The sequence below is a fragment of the Lontra canadensis genome, unplaced genomic scaffold (genome assembly GCF_010015895.1).
Source record: "Lontra canadensis isolate GAN:19392208 unplaced genomic scaffold, GSC_riverotter_1.0 scaffold124, whole genome shotgun sequence".
In the NCBI taxonomy this organism is placed as follows: domain Eukaryota; kingdom Metazoa; phylum Chordata; class Mammalia; order Carnivora; family Mustelidae; genus Lontra; species Lontra canadensis.
This window is the reverse complement of record NW_022631118.1, coordinates 990,603-1,007,472: the sequence shown is the minus strand read 5'-3', so window position 1 is coordinate 1,007,472 and position 16,870 is coordinate 990,603. Positions and strand designations below refer to the sequence as shown.

Below are 16,870 nucleotides of genomic sequence, written 5' to 3'. Positions count from 1 at the left end.
CTCTGAAACACTTGGGACTATGGTACTGGCAAAAGACTTGAAGCATCTGAAGTTCATGAAGGGATGGGCAGTATAGACTCTTCCTCCAACAGTTCATACTGGTTAAAGAGCCAGCTTGGCAGACAAATAACCTGAGTTCAAATTCTAGCTCTGCGACTTCCTAGTTGTGGAAATTTAGGCAAGTTACTTAGTTTTTCTTAATCTTAGTGTCTTTGTGGAGATAAACACCCTATTATTAACTTGCCCCAGAGTTACTGCAAAGATTATATGAAATTATGTATCTAAAAATGCTTAGAACAAGGCCTGCCACTCAGTTAAGTGCCTTGGAAATGGGAGCTGTTATATTCTCTCTGTTGTTGTCTTACAAATGCAGCAGGCACAGCAACCAGCAACCTCTTGAGCCCAATTATTTACCATCCCTGGGGGACAGAGCTTCCTTTTTTATCCCTCTCCCTGGCAGGAGGTAAGAACCCAAGAATTCCAAACAGATCATTTATTTTCTAAGAATCAATATATTTTCTTCCTTTGAAATAAATACAAACCAGTTTGAAAGGTGGGGGAATCTATGGGAAAAAGGGAAGTGGGGACAGGCCCCAGTCTTTTTTAGTACCAAATGACTCTGGCGCGACCCGGAAACGCAGTTACAAATGAGAATAATTTAAATTCTCCGCTAATTACAGTATTTACAACAGCAGGGGAGGGGGTCACCTAGTGCCCCTCTTCCGGGCTGGACAGACATCAATCCCACTGCTAGGCTGGGCAGATGCCCGCTCACCTCACCACCTGCGGGGGGCCTCAGGCCACTAGGCAGTTACAGATTCTCCTGGAACAAGCAGAGCAGGCAGAGGTGGTGGGATGGCCTGTTTTATGCAGTGTCCTAACCTTGGCCCACCATCCTGCACTACAATGTTATGAGGTCTCTGGAGCGTTCTGGCCAGTGTGACCTCCCCTCTCCTTGCACAGAGCCACCATGGGCCCTTGGAGTGTTCTGTACAGTCCAGCTGCACTCAGGGCGGGAGGGACCTCCCCCACCCAGCTTCCCCTGAGACTGGCCCCAAGACCAGGAATGAGTCAGTGCAGAGGCCGGTGCCACTCCAGGACAGTGAGCAAAGGGGGAGGAGAGAGGTGGCAGGGCACTGTAGGTTGGGCTGTGCTGGGCATTATCAGTCACTATCACTGGTCTCACTGCTCTGCTCGCCCTGCACCTTGCTGCGGTGCTGCAGAGCCCTGTGGTAGGCAATCTGCACTGACTTGCGGATGTTGGATTTGCGGCCCTCCAGCATCTTTTCCTTGTCGAGGTCCTGGTTCACGCCCAGAGGAACCAGCTTAGTTCTTGGCAGCCACTGCCTGTAGGACGAGGTGAGGGTCACATAAGTCATCTCTGGGAAAGTGACAAGCAGCAGCCTTCATCACACACTCATTCAAAAAATACCTCTTGAGTGCCCACTCTGAGCCAGGCTCTGGTGGACAATAGGGTTACTGAGACTAAGAGAAATAATCCCTGCCCTCAAGGAATGGCTCATGATCTAGTGATGAAAAGAGTCCAATCAAAAGACCTACTACGGGGTAACAACAGGGTATTTCTGAGTGCAAAACAGGCAGAGCCATAACCTAACCTGAAATAGGTATCCTGTCCCATAGAATCCTGGCAGACTTGACTGACATTAAATATCCTCTGCAGACAATGCACAAAAACATTACCCACATGTGACAGAACAGAGACTCAGGCGTGAACATTCATGCCTGTTTTATCTCCATCTTGTCACCATGAAGGCAGAGGTGGGAAAACGAAGTCTAGAAGCCACCTAAATCTGGGTGGGGAGCACACTTGTCACAGTCACTTAATGGCCCTTTGAGGTCTAGCTACAGCTGGTTGTCAGCCTCTGCCCACTCAGACTCATGGTCAACACAACCCTTCTGCTCAAAGATCTAAGTCCCTCCCCCTCTGATTTGTGATAGCCCAGTCTGTCTGTTGCTGGAATTTCCTGGCAGCCTGCCCCTATACCCAGGGTTGCATCTGTGGCTGTGAGTCACACCAGATGCTTCCCTCCTCCCTTACCAGGTTCGCTTGTTGTCAAAGAAGAGGACGAGGTAGAGATGCTCTCGGGCTTCCTGGGTCATCTGCTCCCCAAGTTTCAGCACCTCCAGTGGGGGCACAGGGATGGGAACCCCATGGTGGAACATACCTTCCCGGGGCATCTTTGGATCAATTATCTGAGGGTGTAATAAGACCTTTGTTTGGTTCAGTCCCCTTCTTCTGCACAGCTTACACTACCTAAGAATTGGGAGCTATCTCTGAAGTGGGGACAGGGAAAGGTTATTATGCCACAAGGCTGCAATGCTGACTCTTGGCTGCTTCTAATGATGAACTATTTGAGACCCCAGGGTGCAATGGGAAGGAAAAAGGAGACATGGAACAACTAACCAGGAACCTCTTAAGTGTCTATCTGCCAAAGACCCTTGTTCTCTGCAGTACAAACTGTGTCTGCCAGCTGGTGTTGGGAGACAAGGGGTATGATAAGAAAAAGGGAAGCCTACCAGAGCTGGGTATGATGGATACCCTCGGCATTTGGCCCACACCAGGTCCAGAGCATCCAGGGGCGAGTCCTCATCCTCTGACAGCCAGCCAGCTCCCCGTCCTAGACTCTTCCTTACCACTTCACAGGAATGGGAGAGAGGAGGCGGATCAGCAGCCAGGGGGCTGGCAAGGCCCTGACACTGGGCCCCCGGCATCCCTGGCCTTGGGTAAGGGTACTTACTGCTGTGGCCCACGCCGCGGCCAGTGCCCACGGAGTAGGCCTCATTCTCAGTGCCTGAGGTATCTTCACTGCTATCTTCTGGGAATGTGCCCCGAGAGAAGGAGGGCTTGCCCCGGCCTTGTTTTGAGGGTGTTGTGCTATGGATAAGAAAATAAGAACTCAGCTTAAAGGAGGGGAAGAGTAGATAATGGCATGGTAGACGTCCTCTCTTTAAACTGGGCCCCGGGGTCTAAGAATTATTGAAAGCTGAGGTCACTTGAAAAATTTCAAACCCAAATGCTTCAGAGGGTTGGCAGTGACATAACGGACATGGGCTGGATTTAGCAGTGGTAGTGATGAATACACCCCGTCTAAAGGAAGCACTGGCTAGATTTACCAGATCTGATTTTCAAAGAGAATACAGACACTAGGAATTTTACGTGGTAGTACTAGATTCATTTTTTTAAAAACACCATGCTGGTCAAACAAAATATGTATGCAGGCCAAATCCAGGCCCCAAGGCATCAGTTTATACTCTGCTCTATGTCACCTTAACCCAGGATGGTTCCCACTATTCCATTATGGTGACATTCTTATATATGCCATTTATTTTGCAGAGAACCTTGGGTCTGAGCCATCTTAATCTAAGCTGAGGTGGCTGCCACCCCACTTCCCATAGGGAAACCTGGAAGGGGATCCTGAAGACAGGCCTTGATCTGGAGGACTGATACCTGGTTCGGTCGGAGGCAGCGCTGCTGCTGCTACTGCTGCTGGACTCGGAGTCAGAGCTGCTCCGGGGAAGGCTGCAGTCATTACGATATACCAAGAAACTCTTCTTCACTGGCTGATTTCCACCGCTGAAGCCATTGGCTGGTAAGTCTTGGTTGGCGGGAGGGGGAGGAGGGAAGGAATCGGTCAGGAAGATGTAGATCAGAGATGGCATGGGGGTAAGGGGCACTAGGAGCTTAGCTTTCCCTTCTGTGCTAGAATATTCCTCCAACTATGGTCAACAGAGCCAGCTCTGGGCAGTGTCTGCCACAGTTGGCCATAGTCCTGCCCCACCCCTTGTACTTCCCTTGGCAGTTACTGGCCTTAAGACACAAATGGCTTAAAGGGCAGGAAATCCCCAAGGAGGGGGAGAAGAGAAAAGGTGAAGTGATATAATGGAGGGGATCCTGGATAGGAATCTAGCTGGGTCAGTGTTTCTGGACTTCAGTTTCCCCATCTGTAAAATGAAGGGACTGAATTAAAGGATCCCTAAGGGCGCTTCCAACTCTGATATATTTTGGGCAAATGAAGGGATAGGTGAGAGTTATGTTGGGGACGATGGCAGCTTAGCTCACTCTCTTGGGGCGGGGGTGCTGGGTGATGGTGAGGCTCACCCATTGGGGGGTCTTCTGTGGATTTATCACTGTCGCTGTCTGAGCTCGAACTGGGCCGGGGGCTCCTACCCCGCTTGCGCTGACGTAAGGAGCCCATGATGGGGAGCTGGGGGGGCCCCACAGGACTGCCTCCGTGGCTGGGGGTCATCTGGCTCTCCCGGTTTTTGGGGGGCCGGCCCGGCCTCTTGGGCGGTCCAGCTGTCTTCGGGTTCTTTTTGGAGAACAGAACTGAGGTTCTCCTGCCCACCTCATGTGCGGGGGTTGAGGACATGTTGGGACCCAAGCCTGGAGCAGAGAAAGAGAGAAGGAGAGTTGGTGAGGGGCCTGATGTGGGAGGGGTAGATGCCCAGGGTATGCCCTGGATCTGTAGGACCATTACTCCAGCTAGAGTTGGGAGATGATCTAGGGGGTATGGACTTGAGAACATCATCTCTTATACAATTAGCCAGAGAGGCAGCTGAGAGGCCCCTGAATGGGGAATGAGGGAGAAAGTACAGCTAGCTGTGTAGGAGAAACCTCTGCTTGGGGAATGGCAGGGGCTGAGTGTGTGCTGCAGAGTCAAGTCTGGCTTGCTTTGGAGTCCACCTTGCTAGGGGGTTCAGACCTTTGCTTGTCTCCTGGCTGCTGCTCTCCTCAGCGGCACTGTCTGTCTGCCCATCCTTGTCACAGGCTGCTGGGTGAGGTGTCAGGCTGCCCCGGCTCGTGGGGCCGTGCCGCTCAGGCCCATCCCTTCCAGTTTCCCGCTGGTGGGCAAGCTTTCGCCGCAGTGCTGTCATCTCTTTCTTGATCATCTTTGCACGCCGTGAACGGCCCACACTCTGCTTGCTGGCATTCACCTCATCCAGACGCTCCAGCAACAGCTTTAGCTGCTCTTCTACTGGCAGGTGCTTCTGGTTCTCCAGCAGGACCAGCCGCTCTTCCTCTGCTGCTAGGGATGGACATGGGGGTTGGGGAAAGGTCAAACTCAGTGCAGCCCTCTGTGCCCCCTGAACCTGGGAGGCAGCAAGAAACCACTCTTTTCCCTGGGCTTCTCACCAGGAACAGCTGTATAACAGCAGCACCAAGATGTGGGATGGCGGGCACTGCTATCCATTCACCCAGTCTGGCTTCTTGGGGAACATTCCTGGGGATAGCTTGCCACTGCTCAGCCTACCTACTTCCTGCCTACACTGCCTGTTCCCGGTAGGGGACTTTTGGAAAGCTGTTCATCCCTGGCATTGGCCTCTATGTGTGTAGCATGACTTATCACCCACCATCTTCAGCGTGTTGTGGGGCTTCATCTCCAGCCAGGTTGTGGGGGATATGCATGCCCGTCTCAAAGTCAATGCCCATTTTTTCTGCCTGGCGCCGGGCCTGGCGGAGCACAGCGCCACCCTGTTCGCGGAGCCGAACTGCTGCCCGGTAGAAGATGGTATCCTTGGCATTATACTTGAGGCAGTTGCTGACGATAAGGTTGAAGTCCTCCTCAAAATCATCAAAGTTCAGGTAGCGGTAAGCCTCCAAGTTCTGCTTCATGGTGAAAAAGTCCATTGGCTTTTTGATGTGATCTAGGTAGTCAGGTACCTGGAGAGTAGGGTAGGTGTGGCTAAGTGGAAATATGCTCCTCATTCTCCCTGAACCCTTGCTCCTAACACCCCCACCCCCTGAAATGCATCCAGCAATCTCCTCCCACCACAGTTAGAGGCAGGCATATAACACAGGGGAAAAGAAAGCTGGATTCTAGTCTTGACTTTACCAGTCACAAGCTGTGTGACCATGGCAAGTCTCTTAACCTCTGTGGGCCTTCTCTTCCTCGCCTGGAAAATGGTGATGAAATTACAGTCAAATTTACTTCCTACAGCCATCTGAGGCTTCAGTAAGAAAATGGCTACAGCAATCCTCTGGAAAGAACACCATCTTGCATTCCTATAGTTCTTTTTACCTATCATTAAGACTTATAAGGAGGATACTGCCTCAGGCCTCTCATTTTATACCTTTTAGAGAGAAGAGTCTGCCAGTCAGGACCTAGGGCTCCAGAGCTGGTTCTTTAGGTGCTGAGCCTTCTAAAGTCTCCGTTCTAGGGTTCAGCACCCCGAAAGTGTCTTCCTGCCCTGGGATTATTCATTTGGCAGACTCAGTCCCTGCCTCTGGGGAAGGAGTGCAGATTGCCTCCCATTCTGGGCCCTTGGGGTATGACAGGGACAAGACAGAGTCCAGGTGATGCATGTGGCTCCAGTTCATCCTGGAGCCCCAGAGCCACCAGCCCCTCTCTTCATGGTCCCCTCCTAGTCCCTGGCCCAGACCTGCAGCAGGGGTCCAACTGGGAGAGGAACAGAAAGAAGGTGGAGTGAGGGGAAGGGATTCTTACTTCGTCCAATTCGGTTACCTCAGACAGAGGGACCGGCTCGCTGAAGATGTTGCCTGTGTCCTTTTCTTGGAGCTGCTCCAAAGTTTTGCGAAGAAGGATGAGGAAAGGGGTCAGCTGCATCTCCATGGCGATCTGCTGGACCTTGATCTGACACACATAAAGGCCCAATCAGCCAGGCCCGTGCCAGTCCCTTGGCAGAGGTCTGAGGGGATGGCAGCAGCTGGTTTGGGACACTGCCTTCCTTCTGCAGCCGACAGCTGGGTGTACTTACTCAAGTCAACTTATAAAAAGGCCCATCTATTCTGGCTGGCCTTTCCTTTCCTTGAACTTCCAGTGCCAGCTACCTATATCACATAATCTAGGGTCTCTTTCATACTCTTCTGTGACATTCTGTTTGTAGTGAGCTAGAGAACACACTGGGAGCCAGGAAACCTGACTCCAGCATCAGCCCTGTTACTTCCTGGCCAGGGGATACATGCTCTTCCTTGTCCCAGGACTGTTTTCTCTTATGTAAGATAGAGTTGGCCCAGGAGCACTCACCGTCTCCCTTTTGAGTTTCTCCCGCTTGCGGATAAGCTCCACCAACAGCCGAGCTCGCTCCAGGTCATGCCGGAGTCGCTGCCAAGACTTGAGCTGTTCTTTGAGGGCCCAGTTCTTATCCTCAGAATCTCTCTGTAGAGGCAAAAAGGGGATCGGGAGATGATGAGGGAGCCAGAAGAAAGGCCAAAAGAGGAGAGCCCAGGAAGCCTGGGTCAAGGGTAGTTAAAACTTAAAGAGGGAGCACAGTCATTTATTGGCAGGCTTGCTAGCTAAAGTGGGAGTTCCTAAACATATGTGCCCCCAGGCATGGCACAGAATCAATGCTTGGTATATGCTTGTTGAGTGAATGGATGAATGAACACACAGGAACAGTGCCTTTCTTGTGAGCAGATAATCTATAAGGATTTCATCCTGAGCCTGGTTTGAGGGCTAGCTTAAAGGAGGAAATAGCTCAAGGCCTCGGACACTGAAAGCAGTAGTCACAAATCTCAGTCCTTGTGTTCCTGGCCCATGTTCCCAGAGCCCACAGGGAATCTGATACAGTACCCCGATTTGGTCACAATTCCTCTGAGACTGCAGGTGTGTCTGTAGACGACGTAGCAGTGGGACTCCATTTCGGGACTGCCGTTTCAGCGTCCAGTAGCTGTGTAACCTCTGCATAAACTGGCTCTTCCTTTGGATGGTCAGGCGGTTGGTGATTTTACTGAGCCTGGAAAGCGGGGAATAAAGAGAAAAACCCACTGAGCCATGCTTTTCTTAAGCAGAACAGGGGTCTCTGGCTAGAGAAAATTCCTGAAATGGGGCTGAATCGGGAATAAGTCTATCGTCAAAAAGGCCTGACACTTGGCTTAATGCAAAGAAGAGCAAATGGTACCAGACAGGAAGCCAAACTCCCAGCATGAAGCCAGATCCCAACCCTGTTCACGAAGTTGGGTGGGGGAGGGATATCAGGAATTTGGCCCCTAAGAATGCTCTTGTCACTGCAGCCTGGAGTATTATTTGACCCTGGAGAACCTGCTCAGATTGAGCCTTGGAAGGTTTTAGGACAAAGTACAATTGTAAAGCAGTAAACTATAGAAAATCAACTAGATAGCACAAGAGAGTTTTTAAAAATAACTAATGATGGTAGCCCTCATCTGGAGTCATTAGGGGCAGTGACCACTTTGCAACTTCTTAAGCATTTCCTTCCCCATTTTTTGTTCCCTTTCTCCCTTCCGGGTCAGACCATTTCTGCTACTATGGCTGGTTGCTACTCCATCTTCTTTCTTCCTAACTTAAACCAAACCATCAAAATGAATGGCAGCTGAAAACACTTACTGGATCTACCAGATAAAAGTTGACATTTCTGGCTCCTAATGTAAAAGTGAGGTGACCTACTAGAGCTAACTTCTTTTGGAATCTAGTGTGATTTTTGGTTTTTTTTAACATCTTTATAGCTCCTGTTAAAATAACGGAACCCTGTCACTCCACTTAGGACTATCCATCTCTATGCGGGCTTCTTCTTCCCTTACCAGCCTATCCATCCACTCCCCACATACCTGTGTGGTGGGATGCAAGGCACTGACACCACAGGTGCTGCTGCCCGCTTCTCTGCCAGGATCTTCCGTGCCTTCTTCATCTTGATCCGGGACTTGGCCTTGGCCTTCTTGACCTTCTCTGAGCTCCAACTCTTTCCCTCATCCTCCTCCTCATCCTCATCCTCCTCACCCTCACTGTGGGACAGGGCAGGCAGGCGGCGTGCTGAACCCGGGGGTGTGTGGATGTCACAGTAGGCCGTCTTGCGGACGCTGAAAGAGGTGCCATTGGCACCCGTCTCCCGCACAGGCTCCATCTTCATGTAAAGGCCAGCCTGCTGGGCACATGTCACGTGGAAGGCTGTGTAGCAGTTGGCCTTATGGCACTGGATGCAGGCCCCTGAGCCCCGCTGTTTACAAATATAACAGGTCAGCTTCCAACGAGCTGGCGGGATGTGCTCAATGCTGTCGATAGGCTCCAGGAAGACTGTGTTGGCAAAGCAGACTTCAGGGATCCACAGGGCACACACCACATGGGCCCAGCGCCCGTCATCTGTCTGCTTGAAGGCACCACCCTTGTTGGGGCACAGGGCACAGTCCACAGCGCGGGAGGGTGACTGGAGGCAGCGGCGGCATAGCCACTGGCCCTCAGGGATGTAGGGGACACCATAGCACTCTTGGTGCACAGCCAGGTTGCACATGTCACAGAACAGGATGACATTGCTGTTCTGGCACTCACCATCATTGCAGATACAGCACACAGCATCCTCATCCACTAGTGCATTGGGGTCACCTTTATTGTGGCTTTCAAAGTAGGACTCCTTCTCCAGCCGATCCATTAAGTACTCAAAGATTTCCTGTGGGATGGGACTCACACCCTCTGTCTTCCGCCGCTCGTTCATGATATCCAACCAGATGTAGTCCTCCTCATCCATGTCATACTCTACTTCCTCGTCCAGCTCCTCTGCCGACTTCTCAATGTACCTGCAGTGCACATAGGCAGCTCAGCATTATATGCTTGAGCCTTCCTTCCTTTGAAGACAATGGGCTACAATTGCTGGATACTTACTCAATGCCAGGCCTGTGCCTTTACTTATTACTGTCTCATTCCACTGTCATCTTAACCCCAGGTTCTATAATTATTCTGGTTTTGCATAAAAGGAAACCTAAGGTTTAGGGAGTTAGGAAGCTTGTGTACTAGCTACTACACCACCTCCTCTGAGGTGCACAAGCTCAATCAAACTCCTGAAGGGAGGAGGGTGGGGCAGCTAGGACCTACTGGATTGGTCTGGATGATGGTGCAAAGAGTCTGAAGAAAGGTCCTCATGTGTCACTTGCAAATTATATATCATTTTTAGCACCAGCTGGCAGTGTCCTGAATCAAGCTGCCACGGGCCTTCTGTCAGCTGGTACAGCTCAGGACTCCCTCAGACTCTAGGTACTGTGTTTGTTCTCTGGATAGCCTTGGAAGATAACAGAACAACTAAGATTTACTGAGCATTTACTGTTACACATATATTCTCACCACAGCCGTAGTATTAATGTTCTTATTGGCCTTATTTTGTGGATGAGGAAGACAAAGCTTTGAGAAGTTAATTAACTGCCCAACACAAATAGATCATAGAACCAGAAGTGGAAAAGCTACAATTTACACTCTACCCTACAGCACTCATTGGACCGGCAGGACTGGAGCCCAGGGCTGCTCCAGGTTCCTGGCACACAGAGCAGGCTCCCCATGCCCCCTGCTATGCTCTAGGTTGCCTGGACTCTGGTATTACAAAGCTACAGGGAGCTACAATGGAAAGAAGGGGGCTTTAACTTCTGACAAACATGGATCTAAAGCCTGGCTCTCCCACTTTGTGATCTTCAAGTCATTACTGCTCTTTTCTAAACTTCAGTATTATTGATGATAAGATGAGGATGCTACCATTTTCTCCCAAAGACACTTATCAGGATTAAATGGAATTTTTTTTTAAGATTTTATTTATTTATTTGACAGACAGAGATCACAAGTAGGCAGAGGCAGGCAGAGAGAGAGAGAGGAGGAAGCAGACTCCCTGCTGAGCAGAGAGCCCGATGCGGGGCTCGATCCCAGGACCCTGGGATCATGACCCGAGCCGAAGGCAGAGGCTTTAACCCACTGAGCCACCCAGGCACCCCAAGATTAAATGGAATTTAAAAAATGAATGGGCTAAATGAAGTCGCACAACATAGCAGGCCCTAAATCAATGTTAGTTTCTATCCCTCTCCTCCCCTCTCCTAAAGGGAAGTGGGGTTCTGGATGCTAAGAGCAGGCCAGGTGAGCACAGGCTCTGGAGTCATGCTCTGTACACCAGTAGGTAAATAAGGTGACCTCCCTGGGTCTCTGTTTCCTCATCTGAAAAGTGGTGATGTTAACTTGAATCCATTTCACACAGCTGTTGTGAGCATTAAATGAGCTGATACAGGTAAAGAACTTAGAATAGTACCTGGCATGATGCAAGTACTCAAACATTAGCTTTAGTATTAGCTTTTGTACAGCCTTGACCTATCTTGCCTTGTATTCTAACTATTTATGTGTCTAACTCCTCCACTCTAGGCTAGAGGCAAGGACCATGTCTGATTCACTACACAGAAATAGGCACAGTGTTGTTCATTTCAAAGGCATTTTGGGGGTGGAATGGAGGAGAGAAACTAAAATACTGTGTCTACAGGAAGCAGTTTCCTCCTTAGCCCTTTACTCCTTCCCCAAAGTGACCACAGTGTCCTCATCGTTGAAAAAGGGTGTGGCTCAGAGCTTGTATGAACTATCCAGCCACTTCCAGGCCTTTGCACCTGTTCTCAACCTTTTCTCTGCCACAACACGTGACATTACGCGATGGTGCATAACACACTCCCACAGTGTACCCAGATTACAGGCTGTGGCACAGATAGATAATGTAGGCTGCATGTCATGTACAATTCCTGGCACACCAGCCTACACTCCACCCGCTTTCCCCCTCAAGAAAGCATATCAGATGCAAGAAAGAGAAAATGGTGTTCTTAGAGAGATGACCTCAAATCTTCTCAAATTTATATATAAAAAATATCATTTACAGGGGCACCTGGGTGGCTCAGTGGGTTAAGCCTCTGCCTTCAGCTCAGGTCATGATCTCAGGGTCCTGGGACCAAGCCCTGCATCAGGCTCTCTGCTCAGCAGGGAGCCTGCTTCCTCCTCTCTCTCTGCCTGCCTCTCTGCTTACTTGTAATCTCTCTCTCTGTCAAATAAATAAATAAAATCTTTAAAAAAATATATATATATCATTTACAAAACTTGGACAGTTCTGCTAACAGTAGTAATAAATGACATGGAACATACTCCCCAGATGATGCAGTGTACCTAGCTAAGAACTGCTCCCCTGGAGAACAAATTTGAACGCCAGGAAGAAAGAGTGAAAAAGCAGAGGGAGGAAGAAATGGGGTGGGATGAACTGGTCTGAACTGCCTATCAGAGCAGAGTGCTGAAGAGCCCAGGCAGGGGTCTGTGTTTTGGGGGGTGGGAAGAGCAGTGAGTGTTAACATAAAAGAGAAGCAGTAGAAAGCCAGAAGGGGGTGGAGCTGGGCTGGACAGTTAAAATAAGAGAGGAAGAGGAGACTGACTAACATGTGAACAGGGGTGAGACCAAAGTGTCTTACTAGGCCAAATCACTTGAGTTCCCACAGGCTTAATTTTATTTTTTTTTTAGATATATATATTCCACCCCCCTGCCAAGACTTGATTTTAAAGAACCGAGACTCAGTATACCATCACATGATTGCATTTTTTGTAAAAACTACCTTTTATATAAAAACATTTATAAGTCCTTTGCAGAGATCAAGCCTTCTGATTAGTGGACACTGAACATTGTTCCTTAATTTTTCCAAATGCTCTCTTTACCTTGAATGCCAAGACTCAGAAGTTTTACATTTTGTTTTTGTACTATCCTTCAGCTAAGGTTTCTGTGTAGCTTCACCACCACACTGCCCCATCCCTACATTTTTTACCTTGTGTTAAAGGAATTTAGCTTTATGCCCGTGACTTTGTTAGGAGCCACCGTGACTAATTTTGGAAGGACATGGGATGCCAAGAAACAATTAAATGAAATAAATAAAAGGGCCAACAGAAGAGTACAAAACATAGGTGATGAAATGTTGCTTATACATACTAAAGGATGGGTGACAGTAACAGAATAATGGGAAAATTACCTCTGCAGATTTACCAATTGCTTTCAGGACCTTATAAAATCAGTGTGCCTAGTCTTCTTCCTCTAGGCTGACAGAGGAATATTATACATGCTCTGCAGATCAGGTCATTAGAAAGCCAGAAGCTTTTCTCAAGGCTACACAGTGATGGAGTGGAGGGTCAGCAACCAGACACATGATGTTTTGATACAGTGGAAACAGTATAGCTTTGGAGTCAGAGTAACCTGGATTTGAATCCCAGTTCAAATCCACTAACATGTGACTTTGGGTCCCCTTTCTGGACTGTGGGCTCCTCCTCTGCGAAATGAGAAAAATACCTGCCTGAGAGAATTGTGAGAATAAAATGGAAGGGACTGGCTGTAAAGTACCCAGTGCAGGGCCTGGCATGTGGCAGTATATAGTAAGTGCCACCATCATTAGCTGGGGCACTATTCTTCTTATTGCCTGGGCAGGACCAGTGTGCTTCTGCTACCCTTTATCTGTGCCACTCTCCTCTCTGATGCCTATTACCTCTCCAGCTCCTGAGCCCTGCTTGAGCAGTTTTCCAGAATGGGCAGGTAGAGGTGGCCTTACCGGTAATAGGAAGTTGGCCGGGGCGGGGCATCCGGGGTGTCCTGTTCCAACTCCCGGTATACCACCTCTGGCAGCTTGGGAGTGGTGCTCACAGAAGCATTATGGTGATGGTGATGGTTGGAGTCCTTGCGCTTCTCCTTATTCTTATGCTTGCCTGACTTGGGAGTAGCAGCTGGTGTCTCAGTGTTCTCCTTGTTGCTGCCATTCTCAGGAGCCTCCTCAGGGGCCTCCTCATCCTCTGACACCACATCCAGGTTGTCAAAAATGCTAATGCGGTGGACACGGCCATGCAGGTCCACCTCCACCATGCGCTGGGCCTGTGCGTAGCTCATCACCTCACGGCCCGGTGACTGGGATACCTCTGAGGGGCTGGGTGACTGCTTGTTGGCTGGGCGTGATTGGCGCCCCTTCTTTTTGTGCTTGCGGAGTTGAGTCTGTTGGGGGGGCGGGGGGTTGTCGTGGTCATAGTGATATAGGTGGTACTCGATACCACTGTAACTCTTGTAGACCTTGCGGCAGGTCTCCACGGGGCATTCATACGGTGGCTTAGTTGCCCGCAAGTTGTGGCAGAAAGTCTTCACATCAAAGTCCACCCCCATGCTGTCACATCTAGAATGTATAGATCAGTTAGCATAGGCCTGAAGACAAGCTCCTGGCCATCCACTCTGTTCTCTCCAGCCCTCCTTCTCCTCAAGGGGCCTGGCCAGCTCACTTCTACAGTGACTTCAAATACCATCACCTTTACACCATGGCCACAGTCTGGGCCTCATCACCTCCTGCCTGATCATCCTGCCCTATATCTCGACTCTTCTAGCCTAATCTCACATAATGTGGCCAGAGTAGGAACAATCACATCAGTCTTTTGCTTAAAAACTTCCTGATGCTCCCCACTTATTTCAGGATAATATCCAAATTCCCTATGATATCATTCAAGGTACTCCTTTCATTTTCTGGCCCTAGTCCTCCTTTCCAGACTCTTCTCACTAGTTACAGCTGTGCTTCTGTATACCCAGGGCAACTTGCCCTTCCCTGAATGTTATAACCTCTCATTCCTGCAAGATGATCTCTATTTGAAATGGCTTCCATCCTGACTGGTGAGCTCCTACTCATTCTTCAAAACCCAACTCAAATACCACTTCTTGTTATGATCTGTCTTTCCCATCGGGAGCTATGTTTCTACAGCATTCCATTCTCATCATTCCATCATAGTGGCATGGCACTTACCACACTGGAAGTTCTTTGTTTCCTCCCACTAGACTGGGTGCTATGCGGTGCAGACATCAGAGCCTGCCCACCTCTATATATCCTCAGTACCTGGCATGTAGTGGACACTCAGTTTTTGGCATATGAATGAAGAACTTGTTGAATAAATAGCTAAATGAGGGGATCATCAGATTTGGAGCTGACAGATGGATGAAGGCTAGTGTTAACCCATATAGAAGCTTGCTTGAATGGGCAGCCCGCAATTTAATCCTGGGCACCAGCACAAATCATTGCATTACAGAAACAAGCAGTTCATTTCTGAGGTCTTTAGGGGAAGGCTATGCCCTGGCCCTGGCTCTAGGAGAGGTACCAGACCCTGACCCTGGGAATGATACCAGGTACTAAGGGTACAAATAGGAACATGACAATCTAGGCACACTCAGCTCCATGATGGTCGTCAGGGCCTTCCCCTTCCTCCTCTCCAGTGTTCCTGGGTGAGTAGTGACAGCAGATGGCACCAGCCCCCAGGAAGCCCAACTTGGTCAGAGACTGCCCCAGTTTCTCCAGGCCTAGTTGAGTTCAACAATTCAGCTAGGGTATTGGCATCATTCCAGGCAAAGCCACCCTGAGCTTCCAGACAAACAGTGACCCCTCTTGGCCTCTCTCCGGCTACTTAGCCAAGTCAAGTGGGCTGCTCCAGCCTCTGTCAAAGCCCCTGACTTCTGCACTGGTAAAACTACTCCAACTTTTACTTCCTTTACCTGCAGCTGTGTCTTTAAACACAAACCAATCAGAGGAACAGGCAAGCTCTTCCTTTTCAATGATGGGTCCCTGGTGTATGCTGCTGCTCTGTCGCCCTGGCTCCCAAAGTAGCACAGAGCCCCGCGCAGATGTCCCGCTGGGACTGAGCGCCAAAGGCACACGGGTGGAGACAAGAACTTAGACTGGAAGCCCGTGAGGAAGCCCCAGGGCCCACAGGGGTATGGCGGCAGAGCTCAGGGGGCTGGAGGAAGTAGAGGGCGGGGGCCGGAGCGATCAGGCCCGGCCCAGGCAGTGCCCGCAGCCCTCTCCCGGATGCGGCGACGTTTCCCTTTTGTCGAAGTGTAACATGTTAAACAAGGCTCCCCTCCTGCTATTGGCCCAGGCAACCGTGGAGGATACTCTGTTGCCCTGGGACGCGGGCTGGGAGCTAATGCACTGTCAGTTCTCCCGGCTGGAGTAGCCCAAGGGGCAGCCGGGCCAGGCAGCTCAGTGCACGCCCCACGAAAGTAGTCTAGTCCTCTCCCGCTGGCCACTCCCGCCCTGGTCCCAGGCCCGCACTTACCGGCCACCTCGAGTCCGGGCTCATCGCCGGGGGCGCCCGCCGGGGCTCCGACCCCACTTGGGGAGGCCGGCGGGGAAAGACGGGCCGGGGAGAGAGAGCCCCAACTCCGGAGACCGCAGATCTCGCCACCCCGGCCCCCTGCCGCCCCACGTTCTGGCCCCGGCTCCCCGGATTCCCGCGCTGACCCCTGCCGCTCCCGGTCCCGCCGGCGCCCTGGTGTCTCAACTCTGTCGGCCGCCGCCCGTTTCGAAAGCCACTAGGTTGTCCGGCCTCGGGACCCGACACGGCCGAAACAATGGAGCCTCCCGGAGGCAGCGCGGGGACGGCGGCGGCGGAGACCGTGGCGGCAAAGGCAGTGGCAGCGGCGGCGGCGGCGGCAGCGGCGGCGACGGCGTCTGCGCAGGGTAAACTCGGCGCCTCGGCGCTGTCAAGCTGCACTTTCGCCACAGATCCCCGCCCGTCTGCTGAGTCTCGAGAGGCCATTCTCTGAGACTCAGAAGAGCCCCTGGCCACCCCACATGGCTTCTCTAGCACCTCCATCTTAGAGTTGAGTTTCGGTAGACGGAAGACGCGATATTCGGGATCCGGAGTGGTCGGGCCGTTTGTGGCGAATCTGCGGACACGGACGGTGAGCATGGGGCTGGGCTTGAGGAGCCCGCCCTTCTCCCTTCCCCCTCTGCCTCCTCCCTCCCTCCTGCTGGCGCCGCGGCTGCAGTAGGGACCTGGCCTTGGTCTCCGAGAAAGGCGGCGAGGCGGGGCTGGAGCCACGGGGCGGGGCCGGGGGCAGGGCCGGGAGCAAGAGGGACGCAGGCTGGAGCCTGAGGAAGGGCTTGGAGTTATGGGTAGGGGTGGGGCGGGTCTAGCCGAGAATAAACCAGTCCATGGGGCGGAGTTTGCGGGGGAATGGGCGGGGACATTTGTAAAGCGGGCCCGGGTAAGGAGAAGTGAGGATGAACAGGGGTGAAAGGGTGGGGCTAAACAGAAGAGTGGGCCTCTGGAAAGAAAAGGAGGGGCTTTAGTTGGGCCTGGAAGGCGTTGGGCTGGGGAGA

The 16,870-nt window shown here is 51.2% G+C and overlaps 2 protein-coding genes across 12 annotated transcripts; both read right to left on the bottom strand.

The window, feature by feature from the left end:
• Positions 1 to 492: 492 nt before the first annotated feature.
• BRPF1 (bromodomain and PHD finger containing 1) lies at positions 493 to 15,933 on the bottom strand. Of its 11 annotated transcripts, none has more exons than XM_032841518.1 (14): positions 15,822 to 15,933; positions 13,295 to 13,903; positions 8,546 to 9,505; positions 7,554 to 7,716; positions 7,008 to 7,139; positions 6,468 to 6,614; positions 5,374 to 5,683; positions 4,725 to 5,048; positions 4,121 to 4,405; positions 3,470 to 3,617; positions 2,760 to 2,896; positions 2,539 to 2,657; positions 2,060 to 2,214; positions 493 to 1,347 (listed from the first exon to the last, which is right to left on the bottom strand). In XM_032841518.1, the coding sequence occupies exons 2-14, from the start codon at positions 13,891 to 13,893 to the stop codon at positions 1,164 to 1,166; spliced, it is 3,663 nt and encodes a 1,220-aa protein (XP_032697409.1). In that variant the 5' UTR covers positions 13,894 to 13,903; positions 15,822 to 15,933; the 3' UTR covers positions 493 to 1,163. The 11 variants fall into 11 exon arrangements, with proteins under 11 accessions (XP_032697409.1, XP_032697410.1, XP_032697411.1 ...); XM_032841519.1 differs by having other exon boundaries at positions 4,725 to 5,045; XM_032841520.1 differs by having other exon boundaries at positions 6,486 to 6,614.
• LOC116857472 (collagen alpha-2(I) chain-like) lies at positions 15,771 to 16,643 on the bottom strand. The gene is made up of 2 exons (XM_032841566.1): positions 16,544 to 16,643; positions 15,771 to 16,434 (listed from the first exon to the last, which is right to left on the bottom strand). Exon 2 carries the CDS (start codon positions 16,359 to 16,361, stop codon positions 15,771 to 15,773), a length of 591 nt encoding a protein of 196 aa, XP_032697457.1. The 5' UTR covers positions 16,362 to 16,434; positions 16,544 to 16,643.
• Between the last annotated feature and the right edge of the window lie 227 nt (positions 16,644 to 16,870).

Bases quoted from the DNA above. Each gene is read 5' to 3' on its own strand.
- BRPF1 (XM_032841513.1), bottom strand. From the start codon at position 13,893: ATGGGGGTGGACTTTGATGTGAAGACTTTCTGCCACAACTTGCGGGCA. The intron at 9,506-13,294 runs GTAAGGCCACCT...TGTGCACTGCAG, and splicing joins CGGCCAACTTCCTATTACCG to GTACATTGAGAAGTCGGCAG. The intron at 2,897-3,469 runs GTATCAGTCCTC...TCTTATCCATAG, and splicing joins GCTGCCTCCGACCGAACCAG to CACAACACCCTCAAAACAAG.
- LOC116857472 (XM_032841566.1), bottom strand. From the start codon at position 16,361: ATGGAGGTGCTAGAGAAGCCATGTGGGGTGGCCAGGGGCTCTTCTGAG.